Here is a 22,586-nt window from a genome sequence, read left to right on the forward strand (position 1 = left end):
GTAGTCTATTTTTCCAAACCGAGATGAAAAAAAAAATTGACCTTTCTCCTCACCACAGTACTAAACCAAGCAATGAGTACAGTGTTTGGGGAAGACCGTGAGCACGACTTTGATGAGGCGGCAGAGGCACCCGGGTTTGAGTTGAGCCAAAACCCACATGCCTGTGCCTACTGTGGAGTCAACACCCCCAACTCGGTGATCAAGTGCAACACGTGCAACAAGTGGTTCTGCAACGACAAGACCAACTCTTCTAGTTCCCACATTGTCACCCACTTGGTAATGTCCCGCCACAACCAAGTCAGCTTGCACGAAGAGTCGGATCTAGGCGACACCACGTTGGAGTGCTACAACTGCGGCAACAAGAACGTGTTTATGTTGGGGTTTGTCTCTGCCAAACAGGAGTCTGTCGTGGTGATCCTCTGCCGTTTGCCCTGCGCACGGTCAAAGGACATCAACTGGGACACGAGCCACTGGCAGTCGCTCATTGAAGACCGGCAGTTTTTGTCGTGGTTGGCGCCGCCCCCGAGCGAGGAGGCGTTGATTGATTCCAGGCAGGTGACCCCGCAGCAGATTTCCAAGTTGGAGGCCCAGTGGCGGTTGAACCGGGATGCGACTATTAACGACGTTGAGAATAACGACGTTGCCGAAGAGCTGGTGTTGCCGATATTGATGCGGTACAACGACGGGTTCCAGTACCAGAGATCGTTTGGCCCGTTGGTGAAATTGGAAGCCGACTACGATAAAAACTTGAAGGAGTCGCAAGCGCTAGAGCATATTCAGGTCAAGTGGGCCTTGGGGTTGAACAACAGACACTTGGCCTCGTTCACGTTGATGACGTTTGAGACCTCCAATTTGAAAGTGGCTGTGGGAGATGAGATTATATTGCGTTATAACGGCAGCCAGAGGGAGCCCTGGGAAGGGCATGGCTTTATCTTGAGGTTGCCCAATTCTTACCAGGAGGAGTTCACATTGGAGTTGAACGCGTCCAAAGTGGCGCCACCAACAAACTTGACCAACGACTTTACTGCCGAGTTTGTGTGGAAAGGCACCTCGTACGACCGGATGCAGCAAGCAATGAAGGACTTTGCCACAGACGAAGAGTCTGTTTCGTCGTACCTCTACCACAAGTTGTTGGGCCACGATGTGGCTCCCGTGGAGTTTGACATTGAGGCCCCGGAGAAATTCTCGCACCCAAAGTTGACCGAGTTGAACATCTCCCAGACCAACGCTGTGAGGTCTGTGTTGCAAAGACCGCTCTCCTTGATACAAGGACCACCGGGGACAGGCAAAACTGTCACCTCCGCCACGATAGTCTACCATTTGTCCCGCTTGAACAAGGAGAAGATCTTGGTTTGCGCGCCTTCAAACGTAGCCGTTGACCACTTGGCCGAGAAGTTGGACTCGTTGGGGTTGCGGGTGGTGCGGTTGACGGCCAAGTCACGCGAGGACGTCGAGAGCTCCGTGAGCCACTTGGCGTTGCACCACATTGTCAACAAATCGGCAAAGGGAGAGTTGAAGAAGTTGATCAAATTGAAAAACGAGGTTGGCGAGTTGTCGGTGGAGGATGCCAAAAACTTTATCAAAAATTTGCGTGCGTCCGAGTTGAAGATATTGAGCAAGGCCGAGGTTGTGTGTTGTACGTGTGTGGGTGCCGCCGACAAGAGACTAGCCCAGTTCAAGTTCAGAACAGTGTTGATAGATGAGAGCACGCAGGCTTCCGAGCCGGAGGTGTTGATCCCCATAGTCAAAGGAGCCAAGCAGGTGATTCTCGTTGGCGACCACCAGCAGTTGGGGCCTGTTATCTTGGACCGAAAAGCCGCCGATGCCGGGCTAAAGCAGTCCCTATTTGAGCGATTGGTCTTTCTCGGACACGTTCCGATTCGGTTGGAAGTGCAGTACAGAATGCACCCGTGCTTGTCCGAGTTCCCCAGCAACATGTTTTACGAAGGCTCACTCCAAAACGGAGTCACTAGCCAGGACCGGTTGGTGGAGGAGGCGATGTTCCCCTGGCCCGTGTTGGACACCCCGATGATGTTCTGGGCCAATTACGGCCGTGAGGAGTTGAGCGGCAGCGGCAACTCGTACTTGAACCGAGTCGAGGCGATGAACGTGGAGCGGATCATCACGCGGTTGTTCAAGGACGGGATCAGGCCGGAGCAGATCGGGGTGATCACTCCCTACGAGGGCCAAAGGGCGTACTTGGTGCAGTTCATGTCCATCAACTCGACAATCTTGGACAAGCGGCATGAGTATCTTGAAGTGGAGATTACTAGTGTCGACGCGTTCCAAGGGCGGGAGAAGGACTTTATCATCTTGAGCTGTGTTCGCGCCAACGACTCGCAAAGCATTGGGTTCTTGAGCGATCCGCGGAGGTTGAACGTGGCGCTCACCAGGGCCAAGTACGGGTTGTTGGTGTTGGGGAACCCACGCGCATTGTCGCGCAACAAGCTATGGAACCACTTGTTGATCCATTTCCGCGAAAAGGGGTGCTTGGTCGATGGACCGTTGGACAACTTGCAGCTTTCCATGGTGCAGCTAAACAATTACGCTGCGCGAGGCACCACCAAAGGGCCAAAGAGGAACCCGCTTGGCGCTCCATCGACGGCATTCTCGACCGCCACTTTTGACGGCGGCAGCATGGCCAATGAAGGGTCTGACGTGCAACGCCAGCAGAAGGTTAGGGACGAGTTGTGGCCCGCGTTGGCCAACCAGTCAAACTACTACAACGGCGACAACTCCATCAGCGCCAATTTCTACAGCAAGTTGCACAAGATTGATAAAAAGTACGAAGGTGCGAGATACAGCGGGGAGAATATCGAGGACGACATCCGGAGCATCACCAGCTCGTTTGCCGCGGGATTGAACTTTTAAATGACCCATGTAGGTGTATAAACTCTGGTGTCACATGGTAGCACACAAAGTCAAAACAAAGCAAACGAGTGACGACAAAAATCAAGACACATCCTGAACCAACGACTCTACACCTCTTTTTCACGACACTAGGATTGACAAGTTTTTCCCACGTTAAAGACATGTCTCCATCAGGTCATAAAAAATACGACTCGCAGCACCGCGGTGGCAAAGTTGACTCGAGCGAGTCCAGCAACCATGAGCACTCTTCCATCGACTACCAGGGTTTAGCCGCAGAGTCCGCTGCGGCCACAGCCTCCGCCGCGGTTGCAGCCGCCGGCAAGAGACAGCACCTGATGGGCTCGGAGGTTGACCCCGTGACCATGTCGCAGGCCCTTGCCCATATCAACAACATGAAGAACCCGCACCGGATGAAATTGTCTGGCGAAGACGTCAAGTTGATTCTCTATCTCATAGTTGAGACCAAGCCGTTCAAGTACGTTGGCAACAGGTCGCTCAGCCAGACCAAAAAGTGGGAGATTATCCAGAACAAGTACTACGACATCAAGTTCAGAGAGCAGAACAACACCAACTTCATTGTCCCCACCGTGCGCACGTTGCAGCGCCAGTTGGTGGCCGCGATCAGGAAGGCCGAGGCGCTTCGAAGCAAAGAGGCTGCCAATGGCATCGACTTGCTGCCCCACGTGATCCCCGAGACCTTGTCCGAGATCGACAGCGACGAGTACTACAACTTCCACCATGTCACGCCAGAGAGCCCCCAAGAGGCGATGGAGCGCGCGTTGCTCGACCTTCACGAGTTGAGCGACAAGATCAAGCAGTTGAAGCTAGAGAGCAGTAACATTGTCAGGAGCAGCTTCCAACCGAGGGGTAAGTCCTCCCCCGCGGCGACGAGGCTCCTTGAGGACAGCGGCAGCGTTTCGGAGCTAGTGGAAACATACAGTACTTCAGCCGCGTCGCATTTGGAAGAGATACTGTCGCTAGTCTTGGACCAAGTTGACAGCTTAAAGAGCGACGTTGCGGCCGGAGGCGATGCCGCTCTCGGCAAAGCCATTGGCTTATTGGAGTCCGTATTCTCCCACGCCAACGACGTTCGACTGGCCATGAGAAAGGACAACGAGCTGGTGAAAAAACAAATCACGAGGATCCTCAATGACCATGCCGAGGCCATTGAACGAATGAAGGAGGAGTTTTCCATAAAACAGCTTGCCTTGACAAAGGAGCTAGTCTCTGTTTTAAAACGGGACTTGGAATCCATGGGGAACGCCCAACTGAGTCTTGAAAAGCTCAATGCTATCAGCGAGATGCTCTGATGGTGTAAGTATTGTTATTTAGTGCAATTGATATTGTAACCGCACACACCATAGAAAAAAATACCCCCCTACCCCCCTAGAATAAATCTGTTGCAAAACTTACAACACTTACAACCACAATCTCCCAAGGGCAATGTTGTTGGTTTTGTTGGCACTATTCATTGTGTATGCCACCGGCTACGAGGCGCAGCCTTTTCATTACAAACCCCCCGTGGAGGCTGCTCTTACCGACGAGGAAATCTGCAAAAGGGCGGTTGCCGAGTTGCACAACGTCGAGGCTGCCACTGATTTAGACGAATGCACCACCTGCAAGACCCGGTTGCAAATAGCCAAGTTCATTGGCTTGACGAGACCGGATTTGGTGCCGCAGATATTCCTCACATGGTGCGTTGAGGCCGGGTATGATGAAGTGCAGTGCCACATGAACTACGGCTACTCGGGCGAGGACTACTCCAGCACCGGGAACGACTTTGCCAAAGTTGCCAGTTTGATGAACCCGTCAGGGTTGGATGGCGACTACTTCTGCTACTACCATGACAAAAAGTGCCACGTCTTGCCCGAGACCCCCAACATCGACATGTCCAACATGTGGCCGCTGAAGCCTAAAAACTATCAGCCACCAGACGGGTGCGGCGAGGTATTCCATGTTTTGCACATCAGCGATGTCAACTTGCAGCTCGACTATACTGTCTTTGCCGAAGCCAACTGCAGCCAAAGCTTGTGCTGCTCGAGCCACTGCAGAAACACCAAAGCCGCCGCGCCGCACGTGAATGAAAACTTGGACACCGGCTATTACGACAGCACCTACCGCAAGAACCATTTCGAAAAGGGCAAGTATTTGGACATCACCAAGGTGAAGAAGCGGACGTGGACTCCAGCGCGGCAGTTTGGCGAGTACACATGCGACACCCCGGCGTTGCTCCTCAACAACACCATGCTGTGCATAAGAGACTTGCACCAAAACCACCTCTCCTTTGAGTTTGCGCTATTCACCGGCGGCACGGTGGACCACTCGGACCGCTGCTACATGAGCAAGGACAAGAACATCAAGTCGCAGGAGACTAGCTACCGGATCATCAAAAAGTACCTCGACAAGATCGATGTCATCCCCACGTTTGGCACGCGGGACATTTTCCCCATGAACCAGCTTCCGCAAAAGCACCTCAGCGAAAACTCCAACTCGTACCAGTGGCAGTTTGACTTTCTCGCGGACTTGTGGCTGGAGTTGGACTGGGTCGACCACGACACCGCGAAGCAGATCCGGTACTCGCAAACGGGGTTCTCGCTCATCACCCTCAAGGGACTCAAGGTTATATCTTTAAACTCAAACGTGTGGAACACAAAGAACTTGTACTGTTTTTGGAACATGTTGGACGTGGACTCCCACGGCATGTGGAAGTTTCTCATTGAGGAGTTGATTGACTCGGAGAGAAACCACCAGCGGGTGTGGATAATCGCGCATCTACCACCGAGTCAGCAAGCGCTTCCCATTTCCACCAAGATCTTCACCTCCATCATTGAGCGGTTCTCGCCAAAAGTCATAGCGGCGATCTTCTTTGGCCACGTTCAAGCAGACACGTTTATGGTCCAGTACGGGTGCGACGGAAGCGACGCCAAGGAGTTGAAAAACGCGGTGAACCACGCCTTGGTGGGACCGCTGGTGAGCCCATACTCTGGCTATAACCCCGCGTGGAAGTACTATGCAGTGGACGAAAAGAGCTTTAGCATTGTCAACTCATTCACCTACTACACGCCCTTGGACAAGTCGTTCTACAATGACGGCGCCGAGCCCAACTGGGAGTTTGCCTACTCCGCCAGGGACTTGTACGACCCCGAGTTGAAGTGGCCGCTGGACTGGACCCTCAACACCGAGTGGTGGCACCACGTGGCGGAGGATATTGGTAACTCTCCCGAGACCGAGTTGTTGTACCAACGGTTGGAGACGCGGTGGTTTTCAGAGGCGGTGTTGGACAACACCAGTTATTGCAAAGTGACCAGTTTCTCCGTCGAGGCAAGGAAGCAGTGCATGGTTACCGATGATCAGGATGATTACATCAAACCCACGTGTCAAACCGACTATGTTCCGTTGATCCATGTCAAGAACCAAGAGGTGGAGTATGTGGAGGCCGACATGGAGGAAGACTTTGAAGCGCAAAAGCAGGCTGTAGGATATGCTCGGAACTGGGAGGAGAAAAATAACAACACAGAGAGTACAACCCCGCAGCCCCAGCGCAAGAAACAGCAAGGAAAGTCGATCCATCTTGCACACAACTGGAACCACGTCAACTATGTAGGAGATATTCCGCCATTATAGGCGGAGAGCGAAATCTTTATTAGCTAGTATAACTTTGTTTAGTATCTGCATTATGTTATAAATAAAAGCAAGCATGGTGCTAAAAAGTGACCGAAAAGCAAGTGAGTCCATTCATAGCCAGATGAGTGGAACCAAGAATACCGAAATAAGATTGCGAAACCGAATGAGTCAATGGGAAAAAAAAACAAGTGGATATATCAGGAACTGAAACTAGGGGTAAATGCAGGAGAGCAAAGGCCAGCTTCACTCTATAATCGGACAGAATGCGCCCATTTCAAACTCATTAAATGCGGTGGAAGCAGCAATCGAGACGGGGTACGACTGGTACTGCAGTGGCTGCTCAGTGGTGGCGGAGCCAGTGAGGAACTCTTCGAAGCCGCATGATAACTCTACGCATGGTGGTTGGAAGCTAAACTGGTTAAACACCGGTTTGGCGAGTTCATCTTCGGAGTAGGTTGTAGCTGGGGTGTATGATTCGGGGTTTTGGGCGATGCCGGGGGCAAAGCTCATCGAGAGCTGGTCGTTGAGCATCATAAAGTCGTCCAAGCTCACGTTTGAGTCGACGTTTTGCATCGTTGTTGACGTGTACAGTGGCGCTTCGGGAAGCTGTTGTTGTTGGATGTTGGTTGTGGATGGGATGTATGGCAAACTCATACACCTGTGCGCTTGCACTTGTTTCTTATGCTGTGGCTTCCTTACAGATGCCTCGGAGGATGACCTGCTGTGCTTTGGTTTTGGCTGGTACGATTTGAATTGCAACTGGCCTGCAGTTGGAGAAGATGCGCATTGTCGAGGTCTTTTCTGGTTAAAGTCTGGCTCCTGTATTGGCGAGTGTAGTTGCTGCTGCTGCTGCTGCTGCGGGAATTGAGGTTGTGATTGCAATGCTGGCGTCGAGTGGAACAACACCGGCTGAGCTTGTCTTTGCTGCTGTTCAAGCAACTGGCGTTGCAACTGCTGGATTTGTTGTTGTTGCTGCATCATGGTTTGCTGGTATCCGTATAAAAGGTCGTTGTTGTTTTGGTGGGCAAATGGTTGTGGTGCAGGCTGGTCCCAGTCGATTCCCAAGTTCATAATCCCCAACCCCAAGTCGGGGCTGGTGGAAGCAGAAGCAGTAGGAGGTGCATCGAAATTGGGCAATGTGGACAAGTCAAAGAGCGAGTCTTCCAAGGATAAAGTAGGCGAAGGCAACTGCAAGTTGGCAGCCGGGGACGGGTTTGCTTCCGGTTGCGCCTTGCTCTTGACAGGGACGGCCTTGTCGGCTTCTTGCTGCTCCACGTCGTCTGACTTGATAGGGGAGAGATCAACAAAGACAAAGTCCTTGGGCTTACCCGGTTTGTTCTTCGGCCTCCTCAATGGCGGTCTTCTCAAGGTAAACTTTGCAGCAGCAGCAGCTATTTTCAACGAGTTGTTGAGACACTCGATCGACGTCTGCAGCAGGTGCCTCGACGAGTGTGAGTCTGTGGATGAGGACTTTGAGTGAGACGCTGAGGGAGTTCTCTTGACTCTCCAGAGCTTCTTACCGTTAGCTGGAGGTAATACGTTGCTATAGCGGGTTAGTAAGAGTTGATGATGTCTGAGTAGCAGTTTCAAACATACGCGTTAATGTTCATATCGGTGTAGGGGTATCGGTTGATGGAGGTGTTGCTGAACCAACGAGAGAGGTAAGAAAGAGCAGGATATGTTTTCCAATATATACTCAACTCCAGGGACTCCCGAATAGTACTATTCGCGGACCGCCCACTAGGCAAGTCAATTGAGGATGGTTCTTGTGGTGAAGATTTCGAGCGTATCTCGACACTTGCGATATTGTGTCACCATGCACCCAGGGCAAGAAAATAGCCAAACTAAAAATAAAAATAGAAAAAAAAAAAAAGAATTTAATTTTCGTGGGCCCTTTTTTCAACACCCACAAGAGGGTCAAATTAACCCAATCGACCTTAAAAATTTTCTGCGCACCATTTGCTGTAATGGCACACTGGGGTTTGACTAAATAGGCAAAAGGCATGTGGAATGGGCTGAAAATATAACTCGCTTTACTTGATTATAGCCTGTTTGGGTAATTGCTTTCTGTGTATATGGCGTACATGACCCCCCGGCCCCAATCAAGCAGGAAAATCAATAAACGAAAGAGGGCTCCCCCTTGCTAATGACGGAGGAGCAACCCTGGTGTTAATTAGACGCATCGGGCGAGGGGTAGTGGAAATAACATCGCGAATTTGCTTGCCTAGTTAGTCGAGCTTTTGACAATAGCGTGTGTTAATGAGGTGATCTATGGGGGGGGTTGTCGGTCATTGATGTTCACCCGAGGCGCCGGCCAGTTGACTCAGTGGAGCTGCCTCTTGAAACTCACCTGTCTTTACGAGCCGGGGTGGTTGATGGCGCGGAAAATAATTTACGAAAATAATACACCGTCCCTTGCCCGTTGCTTGAGGTTCCCCGACAAACTTTTTTGCAACCATTGCGTCACTTTATTTTTTCCCTTTCCATTTTGAAGTTAAACCGTTTGCCAGTTGGCATTTTGCGGCATGTGGTAGCTCCCGAGTATAGTGGATATTAAGCTTTTAAGGCGGTTGCTGCCGAGTTGTGGGGGTGGATGAGGGGGCCCTAATTTAAGCAGCGGATCAAGGCGGAAGGGGACGCGGAAGTATGAACCCTGAGATCAAGGGGATGACTTGGGGAGACTGTGTGATCACGAGAGTGCAATGAGGAGGGGCATTGGCGCGGGACAAGTTGTTCTTGGAAGGACTCTGGTGGTGGTGGGCATTCCGCAAGTGATACTAAATGGGACGGTGGTGCGGCATGCTTCTACAGAACAAGGGAATGTCAAATAATATTATTTTGAAAAAAAGCTGTCACTTATTGATGAGGGGGAGAGCCCTCACATTATGTCTGCCTGCGGACCGAGCCCGTATTTCTTTACAAACAAGAATTCCAGAGTGTTCCTTGGACGGAGACTTGACTTCACGGGTTTACCCTCTGGTAGACTTTCGCGCACATACCAAGCTGGATCCCATATTATTTACCTCTAGCACGGACTAAGCAATGTTAATTGGACTTCCTGAAAAGGAAACTTTCGCTCATCCATGCTGTGCGTATTAAAAAATTAGAAAAGGAAGCATCCAAGGCCTTCGACAATAAGAGGGAGGGGGAAGAGTGTAAGCCACACGTTTTCTCCAGCAATTCAAGTTGCAGATCCTCGATTTTGTATGTCCGCGGTTCGACCCCACTTGATTTAGTGCCAATACTACTTGGAAGCTAGGCTCGCCAATTTAAGCTTTCACTGTCGTTTTCCCTCCTAATAGATCGCCCCGCCACCACAAGAGGCCTCAATCCAGAATCCTTGAGGGTTTAAAGTTCACCTTGGGGTTCAAGTGTGGAATTGTGTACAACGCTGGTGGCACCCTCGTTTCTAATAGCAAATCTCTGGTGTCTCCTCACTGTTTACAAATGGTGAAGTAAAATAAGCACTAACCGTGGGGAGGTTTGAAATCGAGAAACCCGCTTTTTAATCATTTGCGGCCTATTGTTCTGGATATGAAGTGCAGCAATATAAAGTACAAGTGGGTGATTTTCAACAATCGGACGTAGGCATCTGGTAGCTGGCGAGGAGCAGTCGCAGTATTTACATTTCCTATCTAGTCACTCTCGGCCTAATTAGGCCGTTTTATTTACTGCAGACAACATTGGCCGTTTTGCAGCAATTGCAGCTAAAACCACTTGCTACGTGAATTTACAAAATTTTACTTTTCCATGGGATGGGATGAGTCTCGGGTCGACTGCTTCAAGTGGTTGGAACAACGATATTTACAGTGGAGGTGCTTAAGCAGCACATTAGGATGTGCCCAGCAGAGCTCACGAATGGAACCAATCAGATCTCCCTAGTTTTACCTCCCTAGAGCTCTAGCGCGTGGAGACTATTTCAGAAGGACTGAAACGTTTGCTCTAAAACGTTGTGGGGCCAGGGATAAGAAACAGTGCAGGAGCCTATCTAGTCAAGATCTAAGTAGGCTCAGCGACGCAAATTTCCGGCAATCTTAGCAATTCCAGGAATGCTCTTGACTAGTTAGGCACAGGCTTTAATTGCTTTGGGGAAGGAGATAAAACCTTTGCAAACCTACCCTGTTGCTAGCGGGGCAAGCCAGAGTCTGAGCGAGGGGTAACGGGTTCAGCGGATTCAAGAAAATAGACCTCGTGGAAGGTCTCTAGCGATTGTTTGCGCCCCACTTTGAAAGGAGAAGCACAAACTGAGGAATTGCTTTGACGCAAGCGCTCTTCCTTGAACAAAAGGTGAACCAATTGCGGAAAGTGTCTTCTCGCCATCGTGGTCGTCTCTCTCTCCAGTCCTGTGTTCTCTAGAAAGCATCCCTAGTGAAACAAGAGTTGAGATTTTGATGGCATTTGTAAATATCTCGTCATGCACATCATTAGCTGTGCCCTTCTTTTTTCATTGACTAAACAGTTTTAGCATGCCGTCACGATACATGACGGTTATGAACCATTAGCGATTGGCAAGAGAGAATGTTTTACTCCACTTTCCTATTCAGTCATCTATTCACTTGCTCAGTTTTTGACGATGGTACATGATAGTACGCGTCTCAGAGCAATAGTGGTTGTGGAAGGTCAACCAAATTGCTACTTTGCACTCGTCGCTTAGGAGATAACCTTGGAAACGATTGTGTCGGAGTTTCGAGAGAGTTCGAAACCATCGTACTGCTTTGAACAAGGGATGGTTGGTTCTGGACAACTCCAACGGTGCTTTGTGCTGTGTGCCGATCGATCCACAATCCTCTTGACCGATCAGCAGAGGCTTATTGGTGAGGGTCAGACATAAGTCTTGGTGCGTACCACCATGTTTGCAAGTGCTCGGCAGTGGTTTCAAAAATTTGTTGGGATTGTAAAGTGCGGAACTGTTTGAGATTGAGATGAGCAAAGGCAACATCACTTGCGGAACCTCCTTGCTCGTGGTGACACCAAAGTCCGGGTCAAACTCTTTCAAAATCCAGTAAAGGTGCGCAAGCACTGAATCAGGGAACATATGTTTCAAAGCTCAGGCATTATCACCAACAGTCGTCGGTGTTGCGTTCACGAGGGGTAAGTTTTAGACTCGGAGATACGTCCTTCTCGAAGAGAGAGCGGGGCGGATGGGGGAGTTGTAAAAAGAGCACACTCAAGAGATGAGGGGAGCCGCTCATGATCTGCGGTGGGGCATGCTACGACAAGCGCATTCTGCAAAGGCCATCTTGAAAAGCTCCCCGACAATTACAAAAGTGAGGGTTACCCCACACACGGTTGTTGGAAAAGACAATCAATAACTGCCCCTATTTCTTGTTATTCAAACGTTTAAACAACGTGAAACAGAGTCGACACTACCCCCGTTTGACGCGTTAATGGACAAGTGGAACAAAATAACCTCACACTGGGAAAAAGATGTTTCCTGAAGAGTTTTAACAACGCCCAGAGTTGAGTGTGCGCGCACGTGACTTCACAGTAAACCAGTGGTAGCCATGAAAACGAAACTGGAACATTTCATAGTGACGAAAACATGGCTTTTCTCTCCTCTATTGACACTATATAATTGAGCTTCATCTGCTCACTCAGTTGTCTGCTCAGCATCAAGGCCCAATTTCACAACCAATTCTACCTGACAACTTACATCACCAGAGGAAGTCATGCTTTATGAAATTTCTTCCGGTACAGGCCCTATCTTTGAAAATTTACGGAGCAAGAGCAGCCACCATCAATGAGAGTCTACTAACTCACGTGACAACCTTATTGTTTGGCTACGTGACACCTTCATTGACTCGGGAATAGAGGTTATTTGCCATGACTTTGTGTCCATCGGCATTAACGTTTCGCTTGACACCTCTCGCGTGAACCATCCAAGGCTTTTCAGAGTTTCCACTGGCTTATAGAAATCAGTATTCTATCTAACTATATAAAATTTACTTGAACTTCTTTCCAAACATGATAACTTGCAATTGATCGTACAAGGAAATGACACCGGCACCGGCAACACCTCTCAAGATGTTAGCACCGCAGCCCTTGAAAAGAGACTTGACACCTTCAGCGGCAATAACCTTTCTAGCACAGTCGAGAGCACCGTTGTACTTGACGGCTTGACCTGAGGTCATCATCATACGTCTTCTAACGGTATCCAATGGGTACGAAGCAGTAGAGGCACCGGTGGTGACGGCCCAACCCAAGAGGAACGAGGCCAAGAACGAGCCTTGCAATGGACCAACCAAGACAACTGGTTTCAACGAATCGTAGAGACCAAAGTAGAGACCTCTGTAGACAATGATACCAACAACGGAAGGACCGAAACCTCTGTAAAGACCGGCAATACCGTCGGAAGCCAAGGTCTTCTTGTAAACATCAATCAAACCGTTAAACTCTCTACCTTTACCGTCGCCTTTAGCAGACTTGGCGTCGTTGGCCAACCTGGTTCTGGCATAGTCCAAGGAGTAGACAAAGGCCAACGAAGTGGCACCGGCCAAACCACCAGAGGCCAAGTTACCTGCAAACCAGGTCCAGTAACCCTCATCTTTCTTGAAACCAAACATGGCCTTGAACTTGTCCTTGAAAGCAAAGTTCAAAGCTTGTGTTGGGAAGTATCTGATAACATTGGCGGTGTTACCTCTCCAAAAGGCAATGAGACCTTCATCTGCGGCCGTTCTTCTGAAACAGTCCCCGATACCAGTGTATGGGTGGGACAATCTACCTTGCTTCAACATCTCATCTTGATTCTGAATCAACAACTTGACTCTCTCAATTGGTGCTGCGGCAGTCTTGGAGATTGCGGCGGAGACACCTCCCATAAGGAAATCGACTAAGAAGTTACTCTTTTCAGCTGCCATTGTAGTATTGAATATGTAAACGGGGTTGCTTGGGTGAAATAAAAGGGGAGAAAAAAAAGAAGAGTGTGTAAAAAAGAGGAACAGGAATCAGGAAAAGTTTTCGACATTTTATAAGGAAAAACTTTTTCTCTTTCAGAAACTGCAATAGAGTTGAGCGAATAATTTTCTGATAAAAAGTTTTTTATTTTTGTATATTTCTGTTTTTTTTTATGCAACAACGGTGTTATTGGTGTCGTTTGAGTCGGGAGGTCATGCTGGATAATGTGAATACTATGCCAATGATGATGGATCAACCACCAACGGCTTAACGAGGAGGACTCCCGACTCAAAGACCCGTGTTGTTGGCACTTTTGTAGCTAGAGCTGGCGCCGTGACACACGACTTTCTGGTTATCGCGGTGATTTACGGAATAAAAAAAAATTCATGTAGGAACTGACAATGCACGGTTTTTATTGGCCAATTAGTGCCACCTATATAGAGGGAGAGAAAATTGTTAGACCTGGGCCAACGCAACGGCTCGGTACTGGTGACTCCCTCCCCATCCTATGTGTCCCTGCTGACCCCTCCAAGCAGCGCACATCCCAATGCCAATGCCAGTGCCCAATTGAACCTCACTTCATTCGCTCACTTTCTCCCCATTCCCATCGCTCGATTTTGTGGTATTTTCCACCTGAAAAATTTGAGCCAAAGAGCCAGTGCGCCTCGACACGCGCCATTAATCTTTTCTCGCTCCATCTCATCAACTGTTAGTTTTCTATAATCTACACTGTCTATCTATTTCTCTCGCTAATCATTGAAATGCGTCTCTGGTTTTCATCAAATACCTCCATTTGGATGGTTTCCGTCAGCAAGTCGGAGTGGTGGCGGAAGCTCTTGCTTTTCCTTCGCATTTGAGCGAGGAACCCCGGTGGTGGCGTGTGCGGCGTCGTGGCCTGGTTGCTCATGTCGACCCTATCGTCGGAGACGCGATGGTCCATGCTCATCCGGTTGACCACTGCGCTTGAGTAGGCGCTGATCTTTGGCCTATCGGGGTCTGTTGGGTCATAGTTGGCAGGGTACGGGTCGAAATCGCCTCTTTGCACGCACTCCCTGATGATGTCTTCGTCCTTGGGAAAGTACAATTTCTGTAAAATGTCATAGAAGAACCTTGGAAGTAGGCACACCAAGATTCCAATGAAGATGACCGCCCAGAACGCGGTCATGCCAAACACTTGCGCCGCCGCCTTGTAGAACTCCTGCGACGAGTACTCCGACGACGACCAGAGCCCCGTCCAGATAAACACAATGAGGATCGAGATGCCAATGATTAGCGAGCTGAGCCAGTCCCACCGACGTTGGTGGAAAAGCAAGTACAAGTTGCAACTTGTGCATGCAATGACTGTAACAGGCACCCCGACCCAGAACCTATGGTCGACCGGTTTCCCGTTCTCCCCAGGAAACAGCGTCTTGTACATCAAGTAAGGGAAAAAGAAGGAAATGGCACTCTGGTATATTCCGTCAAGACAGTAAATGTAAAACTTTAAATCGCTCATTTCGTTTCTCAAAATACCCGAGCGGTATAGTTGCGGCACAAGGAGACTCACTTTTGCGCTCACGTCTTGGTCAAAGATGCCCATGAAGATGACGGGAAGCGACGTGAATGCCAAGTTGTAGAACATGAGATAGGTAAACTCAAACAAGTACGTCCCGTCAAAGTCGCAGTAGATCCCGTACCAGAACAAGGCTATGTTGAAGATGATGTTTTTGTAGAAGAACGACGGGATCATTTCGCTGAAGCGTTTGTAGGACCACCGGCCGTGGGTGAGCAACAACCGCGCGAGGAACCGAAACTGGCCAAACGCATAATCAGAGGACATCACCGCTTGCCGGCCTTCTTCTCCCGCGATCCCCACACCGACATCCGCGGCTTGAATCATGGCCACGTCGTTGGACCCGTCTCCAATCGCCAAGGTCATGACATCCAACGTGTCCTTGACTAGCTTGACCACTGCGGCTTTCTGTGCGGGCGACACCCGGCAGCACAACACGGCTCTGCATTTTTTGCAGAGCAAGAGGAATTTCCGTTTGGTGTCGCGGTTCATCAAGGCAAGCTTTAATGCGTCCCCGTCAATAACCACGCCAAACCGGGCATCTGGAGCAGTGTGATCACCAATGGCAGCCTCTTGCTCGTCGATGGTGCCTTCCATGTTGAAGTGGCGGTTCAAGTAAAAGCTGATAACATTGTCGATGATTTGCGCCTCGGCGTTGCCAAAGCCTAGCTCGAGGCCCATCTTTTCTGTTTCCTCGCTAGAATAAGCAGTTTTGATCACGAGCAAGTCCATCTCGTTGCCCAATAAATTACACGAAAAGCCAATGTTGATCGCAGTCTCGACCTTGTCGCCAGTCAAGACCCACAACTTGATCCCGGCCTCGGCCAATAACGAGATGGCATCGGGGACCCCATCTTGTAACCGGTCTTCAATCGCGGTACCCCCAAGCAACACCAACTCCTGCTCGATAGCGTCCGCCACTTGTTCCATCTTGCCCTCTCTATCCTCCAACGAGGACGCCGCCACCTGGTGCCGTTTGTTCCACTCGGTGTACTGCTCCCACGTCAACTCTCGCTCGGCAATGCACAATGTCCGCAACCCCTCCGTGGCGTACTCCTCAAGGTCCCTAGCAGTGGCCTCGAGCATCTCCGGGTCGTTCTCGGTCTTGGACAACCGCTCATAAATAATGCTATCTGCACCTTTGCAGAGCAACAACGCCCTGGGCGGGTCACTCGGTATCTTGATAATAGTGCTCATTCTCTTTCTTGTGGAGTTAAACTCCAACGTGTTCAACACCTGGTACTCCTTGCACGTGCCAAACTCGTCCACCAAAAAGCCCTTTTTCGTGGTGCCTTTGAAATTGAACCCCAAGGAGCGGGCAGTGCCCACTAGCGCGGCCTCATCGGGGGATTGCGCTTTCAACACCAACTTGTGCGGGTTCTTTTCGCTCTGCTCGGCCAAGACCGAGTGGCACAATGCCAACGCCAACATGAAATGGTAGCCAGCCTCCTGTTGGTCTTCACCCGCAGCACCCAAGAGATCGTCAACAAACTTCAGCGAAACAAACGTGATTTCGTCATCGTAGGTGGTGCTTTTGAGCAACCCGCGCAACTTGTCAACCATCTCCACTTTATCCTCTGCAATCATCGCACGTTCATGCGCTGCCTCGGCTTCAACATCCACACCTTGACGTTTTCTCAACCCTGCCAACGCCTCTGTATACGCACGGCCATACGAGACACCGTTTATCGTACACTTTTTAAACTCCATCACGTTTTGCGTCAATGTCCCCGTCTTGTCACTAAATATATACTCAATCTGGCCCAAGTCGTCACTAATGGACCACGATTTCGGGGTGCACGGGAAATCCAACTTTGGATAGTACATCCCCACGTCGGAGTATATGAAAAACGCCTGCGCCGTTTTAATAATTTCAATGGTGATGTACAACGAGATGGGAACCAATGACTGGTACAATATCACCGCGACAAAGAACCCCACGAGCCCGTTGAGCGCGGGGGTGCCCGCAATGGTGCCAAACTCAAAGTAGTCCCGCGACGTCCCTGTTTTCCTATAATACAACCCATTGACTAAGCCCGAGACGAAACAAATGATAAACAACAAGAGAAAGTTCAACAAGACATAGTAGTTCAACTCCTTGGACATGCGCGATTGCTTTGTTGGCGTGACCCCGGCGTTGAGCATGATCTTGGTGTCGTCTCCGGTAAACACCACTATCCCAATAACCCATTTGGTGTTTCTCAAAGAGCATCCACGTAGAAGCAAGTTGTTGATAGTGACGGGCTCCTCTAGTGGGTGCCCGTTGCGAGCAGTGTATTTCAAGTTGCCCTCGTATGAGTAGAGGTTTGCATGCGGGCCCTCTGAGTCAATTTGGAACGACTTGTCGATCAAGTCGTCGGCTTTGGTGATTTTGTCATCGACTGAAGAGTACTTTAATGCTTGTTTGACCTTGAGGTTTGTCTCCCCATCGAGGTTCTTTGTCTCGACAAAGCAACAGTTGTCGTCGTCACTCGTGGATAGAATCACCACATCGGCGGGGACCTCGTCGTTGTTGTAGATACGCAAGAGGTCCCCCACTCTGACATCTTTCCAGCACTTGCGAACAAATTTTAGAGTCTTTGGTTGTGCCTGTCCCGAGGACCGTGGTTTGTGAAACGATTGTCGAATGGTTTCGCCAAACGGATCAATCGAGTTTCGCGGAGTGACAACATCACTTTCAAACGACTTTCGTGCTTCTCCCTCCTGGATGTTGTTTTCACGGTTGTGCTTTTCCCTCGCTCTATTCGCCCTTCCTTCCTTTGTGAGGCTGCTCTTCAGTGCTCCCCAGAACTTGACCAACAACTTTGTGTTCCACTTTTTGAACCTCCTCCAGAGAGACACTTTTTCATCATTCACGTTTCGGTTTTCATAGTGGTAGTCCGAGTCATGCACTTGTTCCAAAATATGCGTATGCTGGTTGTTCACTTCCAAGTCCGTGATTGTCCTCCTGGAGTCCTCTACGGCGTCCTTTATCGCGGTGATAATGACAATGACAATCAACGGCACCGCCGCCATTGACGGTGAGGGGACACCAAAGATCTGGAACGCACCCAAGATAATCAACGCAAGGAAATAAATATTGGCAATGTTGTGGAAAAACTGGTTGAATATGTTTTTCGGTAAGAACGTGAGTGGGGTGTACTTTGTCGTTCTGATCTTGTTCCTGGGGTAGTTGGTGTTTGGCTTGCCCGTCTCCATGTCTGTAAACTGTTCAGGGAGCTCTCTGTTGAACACCACTGTGCGCTTCTCCAGCTTTCTGTTTTTAGAATCCCCTTCCGGCGCGTCTTTGTTGCTGTCAGAGTCCGAGTCACGGTGGTGGAGCTCGGGGAAGTCAATCGAGTGAGTGTTTGGTTTCCTGATGGACTTGATCCTCCCTTTCAACAGTCGGTGGTGGTGCCCCTTGTCGTTGCGGTGTGGATGTAGTATCTTGTTCAAGGTCCTGGACCGGCCCACGCCTGTTTTGGCCAGATCGGGTCTCCCGTTTTTGTCTCTGAACGTGCCCCACCGGTGTCTTCTGGTGGCCAAGTCTTCATGCAGTCCCGACACCTCTGCTGTGTTTTCAGCTTCCTCCGCCTTGGGTTTCTGGTACACTTCATCCTCCAATATCACGTCGTCCAAAAAGGGAGACTTTGGCGATTTGGAAAACCGGTGCTTTGACGGGGAAACCGACGACGAAGACGACGACGAGGGGGGTGTTTGGTTGGACCCCAATTGAAACTTCAAACGAGAGCTTTTCCCGTTGTCGAATGAGTCTGCGGCAAGCTTTGGCGTGGGTGGCATGGAATCATCAGAGTATGAGTCGTGGTTGGCCAGGCTGGCCGAGCCGTGGTACGACAAACGGCCCTTGTCAAAGTGCGCTTCCAACGGTGATTTCAAGATTGAGCCATCATCGTCTTCCAACTCGGCGCTGTGATCACTAAAGGGACTCGTCTGTGCCCTGCTTTTATCACGACTCACCATGGTGCTGTAATTCTACTCAATGGGTCTGCGGTATTTTCGCAATCTTTCCATCCGATCCGGATCTTAGGTGAGATCTGGCAGTGAAAAGATACCAGTAGGTGAATGTGAAGCAGCGCGTTTGACTTTCGAAAGTCAACCTCAGCAATACAAACAACAGATCTTGGATTCACCGGTTTGGTTGTAAAAAAAAAAGCCAGGCCCTTGACCTTTTTCAGAGAAACACGATTCTTTTAATAAAGCCCGAAATATAAAATATTAAAAGAAAAAAAAAAAAAGATTAAAATTTCATTACGGGTTGACATGATTACGGGGTTTGACTGAGAGACCCCCTTCCTCTTGTCAGCCATCTTACTACCTGGCCTTCAGGCGCTTTTCAGTCTACCAGAGCAGTTGCTTTTGCTTAGTGGATGGTCCTTGACTGCACATCGCCTGCCCGTGAAGTAGCAAGGGGGCTGCGTGGTGTGGGCATCTGACCAACGTCATTTCTAACCGGGAACCTGCGGCACGAAGAGTTCGCTTTTCCTTTTCTTTTTTTTTTTTTTTTATTGCCGCTTTCTCTTTCGGTCAATATCAAAACTGCATTCGTGGAAATTCCGTTTTCACCAGGATATGCGGTGTTTATACTGAGACCATAGCATCGGGACAATAGCTAGGTTATGGGATCTGTATGTGATCACGACCATAAGTGGACTGTCTTGTTCTCATTGGTGGAGTTAACCACCACAAAAGAGTCCGAGATTCTCTATTTTCTTTTTGTTTTTTTTTTTCAAGAATGTTCGGGATCGGTTAGTTCAGATTCGGGGCTGGGAGCAACGGCCGTGTTTGGTTAACAAACGACGCGTTGGGTTGAGTTTGTTCTCCATCACCTGGATACATTTACCCTCGACAGGCCTGTGGTGGCCACCCGAATATGAGGTTGTAAACAAGCCCTGCGAAGCAGACCCGCCAGATCTCAAAATCTTATTGTTGAGACTACTATTAATAGGTGAACTTACTCGTAGCAGTATACGGTACAACGACTAGTTCTGTCCACACACATATGATAAAAGATCATCATTCATTATCTAAAAAAAAAAAAAACCCTCTGGTGTAGTTCCCATGCCTTGTAAACAGCTCATTCCTTTCTCGTCGCGTATTTGGCAGTCCATTCCTTTGCCACTTCGACGGCCTTCTTTTCGTCCCGCTTCCAGTCTTCGGCAACATCATTCGCCAAAGGGTCGTCCGGGTTTGGTGCGCCCAACAAGGCCTGTATGCTCAACAAGATGGTTCTGATCTGCAATGCCGGCGACCAGTTGTCCTTGAGCACGTCTAAACATATTCTCCCCAACTTGTCGATATTGGGATGGTAGATCTTGGTCAAAAAGCGCACTTTTGGGGCACACATGGGGTAGTCGTCAGGTAAATAGAGCTCGAGGTGGAACACTCCTTCAGCGTAGGGGGACTGGCTCGGCCCGTCGATTGTCACTTCAAAGTATCGAAGGTTGTCTTCGCTTGGCGTCGCGGTGATCCCCGGGACTGGGTCACTTACTAACCGCTCGGTCTCCTTGAGGATTCGTTTGGGAAGTGCAGCCATTAATTAGTGTGGAGGCTGTAAAATTGGGTGTCAAAAAAGACACCAGTGGTTGGTGATTTTCCCTCTCTGTTATCACCTTGCTCGCCCTCGTTTGTACAAAGTCGTGCAAGCGCTGTCAAAATCGGCCAATAGGTCAAGAGTGAAGATTTCCCTCGAAGCTGTTGCTAGCCCCACTCACGTCACTAATGAGGCAAAGCATGGGTCAGGGGTCGCCAATGTCCCACAAGTTTATCGTGGGCACCATCGCAGTACTTGTTGGAGTCTATGCCGCGCACAAAGTTGGCTCTGATTTCCAGTTTGTCAAATACGAACCACACTCTCCCGAGGAAGTCGAGCGCAGGCAAAGGGAGAAAGTCCCAGTCAAGATGACTGTTCTGGACTCTGCAACTTTAGAGCTAACTCCGGAGGCAAAGTCGAGGATACAAAAGAAGATGCAACAGGAGCAGCGAGGCCAGAATGAGCGAGATTGAGTCAACTGGGTATGGTTTACTTGGCACTGGCAATGCGTGAGCTGACACTGTAGCACCAGAATGAGACTGAAGGGAAAAGAGAGAACAATTGCAATGGTCTGTCCCCATTAAACCAGCGGTAGCTGTGTAAAAGTCTTTATTCTCACGCATCCTTCTCCTAAGGGGCGCGATATCATGGTGCTGAGTCAGAATGGGATAGTGATACTTTTTATAGCATTTTCGCAACAAAATTTGCCAAAATACTTTCACATGTAAATGACATCTCCTCTATACACTAACCTATCCACTTCGAAAATTCATGTACAACAAGTTGTACTCATTTTTCAAATCGTACACCGCCTTTTCATTCCTTTTGTAGCCCAATTCCTTCAAGATCAAGTCGCACCCAACCAACTGCTTTCCAGTCAAGTGCTGCTCATCCGAAATCTCCTCAATCAAGGTCAAGGAAAACTTCTTTGGCTTGAAAATCTTCAACACTTTGGTCAAGACTGTGATCACGTCCACTGTTTCGTTAAAGGGGTAGTTGGTTTCAAACGACGCGTAGCTCCAGCCCGACTCGGGAGTTATGTGGAGCGTGTAGTAGTACCCACCGGCAACGTTGGAACAGATGGAGTTGGAAGAGTAGCCACAGGGAGTAAATGCAAAGGCATCGTTGATGAACTCAAAATTGGCGCTAGCCTGGAGGCAGTTGTCGTCAGTCTTGCAATCCATGCAGTCCTCGTCTTCGGAAACGTCCGACAACGAAGGCGAAGGCAAATGAGTATTGACCCTTGGCGATTGGAAAACCGTGTCCAACTCTGTCTCCATCATGGTTTCCCAGCCTAGCTCGTGTCCCAAATCATCCTGCTCGCCAATATCGTCACCTGGTTTTCTCGAGTAGATAAACTTGGACGCACACTCCGGGTCCAACTCAGTCATCAATATTTCAAAAGTCTGGTCTGCGCTGCTGCCAGCCAGAGGGTGGTCTTGCTCTTCTCCTCCTACATAAAGATACCAATGGTCGTCGCTGTCAAAGTTGCCCACGACGTAGGACTTGCCCAAGCTAAAGTGCTGGTTCAACAACGACACCTCGTGTTTCCAGTCCTTGTGCACGTGGATCTGTTTCTCGGGGAACATGAAAGATCTTCTTGAGTAGAAGACTCGGTAGATTTCCTTGCTGCCCATTGCGCAGATGGACTGCGCCATTGTGAACAACTCCTCCAAGCATGCTAGCGTAGTGGTGGTACCGCACGTTTTCAAGATCAACTTGTGTGGGAACACAAACAACGACGATTCACTCAACAAGTACGCGTCCATGTACCTGGACGATTTCATGGACAAGATCTTGCAGCTGACCAAGTCCAACATCTTGGCCCAAGACTCTCTCGCGATAGAGCGCAAACCTCCCACTGGTGCGCTCTCGGGCAAGACACTCTCCGACTTCCAAAACCAAATCTCCAACAACTTTTCTGGACCTTCAAAGGCAAACGTGGAGTCTAAGTTGATCGATAGTTCATGGTCGACAAACGGTTCGGGGCAAGCAGGAGTGGCCATAGCGAAACTTACTCTTGTGGGGTTCGCTTATTGAAACGGAGAAGTAGCAAGAAACGTTCCAATTGGTAAACTGTGGAGGTGGGTTGCTTTTTTGATGTCAGCGGTGTTT

General features: G+C 49.5%; 9 protein-coding genes across 9 annotated transcripts; 4 read left to right on the forward strand and 5 right to left on the reverse strand. All coding sequences in view use genetic code 12, as the record gives it.

Moving 5' to 3' along the window:
* Nucleotides 1-72: 72 nt before the first annotated feature.
* LODBEIA_P11120 (uncharacterized protein) lies at nt 73-2,871 on the forward strand (the record flags this gene model as incomplete). The annotated part of the gene is made up of 1 exon (XM_066970965.1): nt 73-2,871. The coding sequence occupies one exon, from the start codon at nt 73-75 to the stop codon at nt 2,869-2,871; it is 2,799 nt and encodes a 932-aa protein (XP_066828050.1).
* Nucleotides 2,872-3,032: 161 nt separating this feature from the next.
* LODBEIA_P11130 (uncharacterized protein) lies at nt 3,033-4,181 on the forward strand (the record flags this gene model as incomplete). The annotated part of the gene is made up of 1 exon (XM_066970966.1): nt 3,033-4,181. The coding sequence occupies one exon, from the start codon at nt 3,033-3,035 to the stop codon at nt 4,179-4,181; it is 1,149 nt and encodes a 382-aa protein (XP_066828051.1).
* Nucleotides 4,182-4,314: 133 nt separating this feature from the next.
* Nucleotides 4,315-6,495, forward strand: LODBEIA_P11140 (uncharacterized protein; the record flags this gene model as incomplete). Its single annotated transcript, XM_066970967.1, has 1 exon — nt 4,315-6,495. The coding sequence occupies one exon, from the start codon at nt 4,315-4,317 to the stop codon at nt 6,493-6,495; it is 2,181 nt and encodes a 726-aa protein (XP_066828052.1).
* A 243-nt stretch (nt 6,496-6,738) lies between these two features.
* On the reverse strand, nt 6,739-8,105 carry LODBEIA_P11150 (uncharacterized protein; the record flags this gene model as incomplete). Its single annotated transcript, XM_066970968.1, has 2 exons — nt 6,739-8,038; nt 8,092-8,105. 2 exons carry the CDS (start codon nt 8,103-8,105, stop codon nt 6,739-6,741), a joined length of 1,314 nt encoding a protein of 437 aa, XP_066828053.1.
* Nucleotides 8,106-12,437: 4,332 nt separating this feature from the next.
* On the reverse strand, nt 12,438-13,352 carry LODBEIA_P11160 (uncharacterized protein; the record flags this gene model as incomplete). Its single annotated transcript, XM_066970969.1, has 1 exon — nt 12,438-13,352. The coding sequence occupies one exon, from the start codon at nt 13,350-13,352 to the stop codon at nt 12,438-12,440; it is 915 nt and encodes a 304-aa protein (XP_066828054.1).
* A 770-nt stretch (nt 13,353-14,122) lies between these two features.
* LODBEIA_P11170 (uncharacterized protein) lies at nt 14,123-18,901 on the reverse strand (the record flags this gene model as incomplete). Its single annotated transcript, XM_066970970.1, has 1 exon — nt 14,123-18,901. One exon carries the CDS (start codon nt 18,899-18,901, stop codon nt 14,123-14,125), a length of 4,779 nt encoding a protein of 1,592 aa, XP_066828055.1.
* A 1,114-nt stretch (nt 18,902-20,015) lies between these two features.
* LODBEIA_P11180 (uncharacterized protein) lies at nt 20,016-20,474 on the reverse strand (the record flags this gene model as incomplete). The annotated part of the gene is made up of 1 exon (XM_066970971.1): nt 20,016-20,474. One exon carries the CDS (start codon nt 20,472-20,474, stop codon nt 20,016-20,018), a length of 459 nt encoding a protein of 152 aa, XP_066828056.1.
* A 185-nt stretch (nt 20,475-20,659) lies between these two features.
* Nucleotides 20,660-20,944, forward strand: LODBEIA_P11190 (uncharacterized protein; the record flags this gene model as incomplete). Its single annotated transcript, XM_066970972.1, has 1 exon — nt 20,660-20,944. The coding sequence occupies one exon, from the start codon at nt 20,660-20,662 to the stop codon at nt 20,942-20,944; it is 285 nt and encodes a 94-aa protein (XP_066828057.1).
* A 279-nt stretch (nt 20,945-21,223) lies between these two features.
* On the reverse strand, nt 21,224-22,477 carry LODBEIA_P11200 (uncharacterized protein; the record flags this gene model as incomplete). The annotated part of the gene is made up of 1 exon (XM_066970974.1): nt 21,224-22,477. The coding sequence occupies one exon, from the start codon at nt 22,475-22,477 to the stop codon at nt 21,224-21,226; it is 1,254 nt and encodes a 417-aa protein (XP_066828058.1).
* Nucleotides 22,478-22,586: the final 109 nt, after the last annotated feature.

Source organism: Lodderomyces beijingensis (assembly GCF_963989305.1).
Source record: "Lodderomyces beijingensis strain CBS 14171 genome assembly, chromosome: 1".
NCBI lineage: Eukaryota > Fungi > Ascomycota > Pichiomycetes > Serinales > Debaryomycetaceae > Lodderomyces > Lodderomyces beijingensis.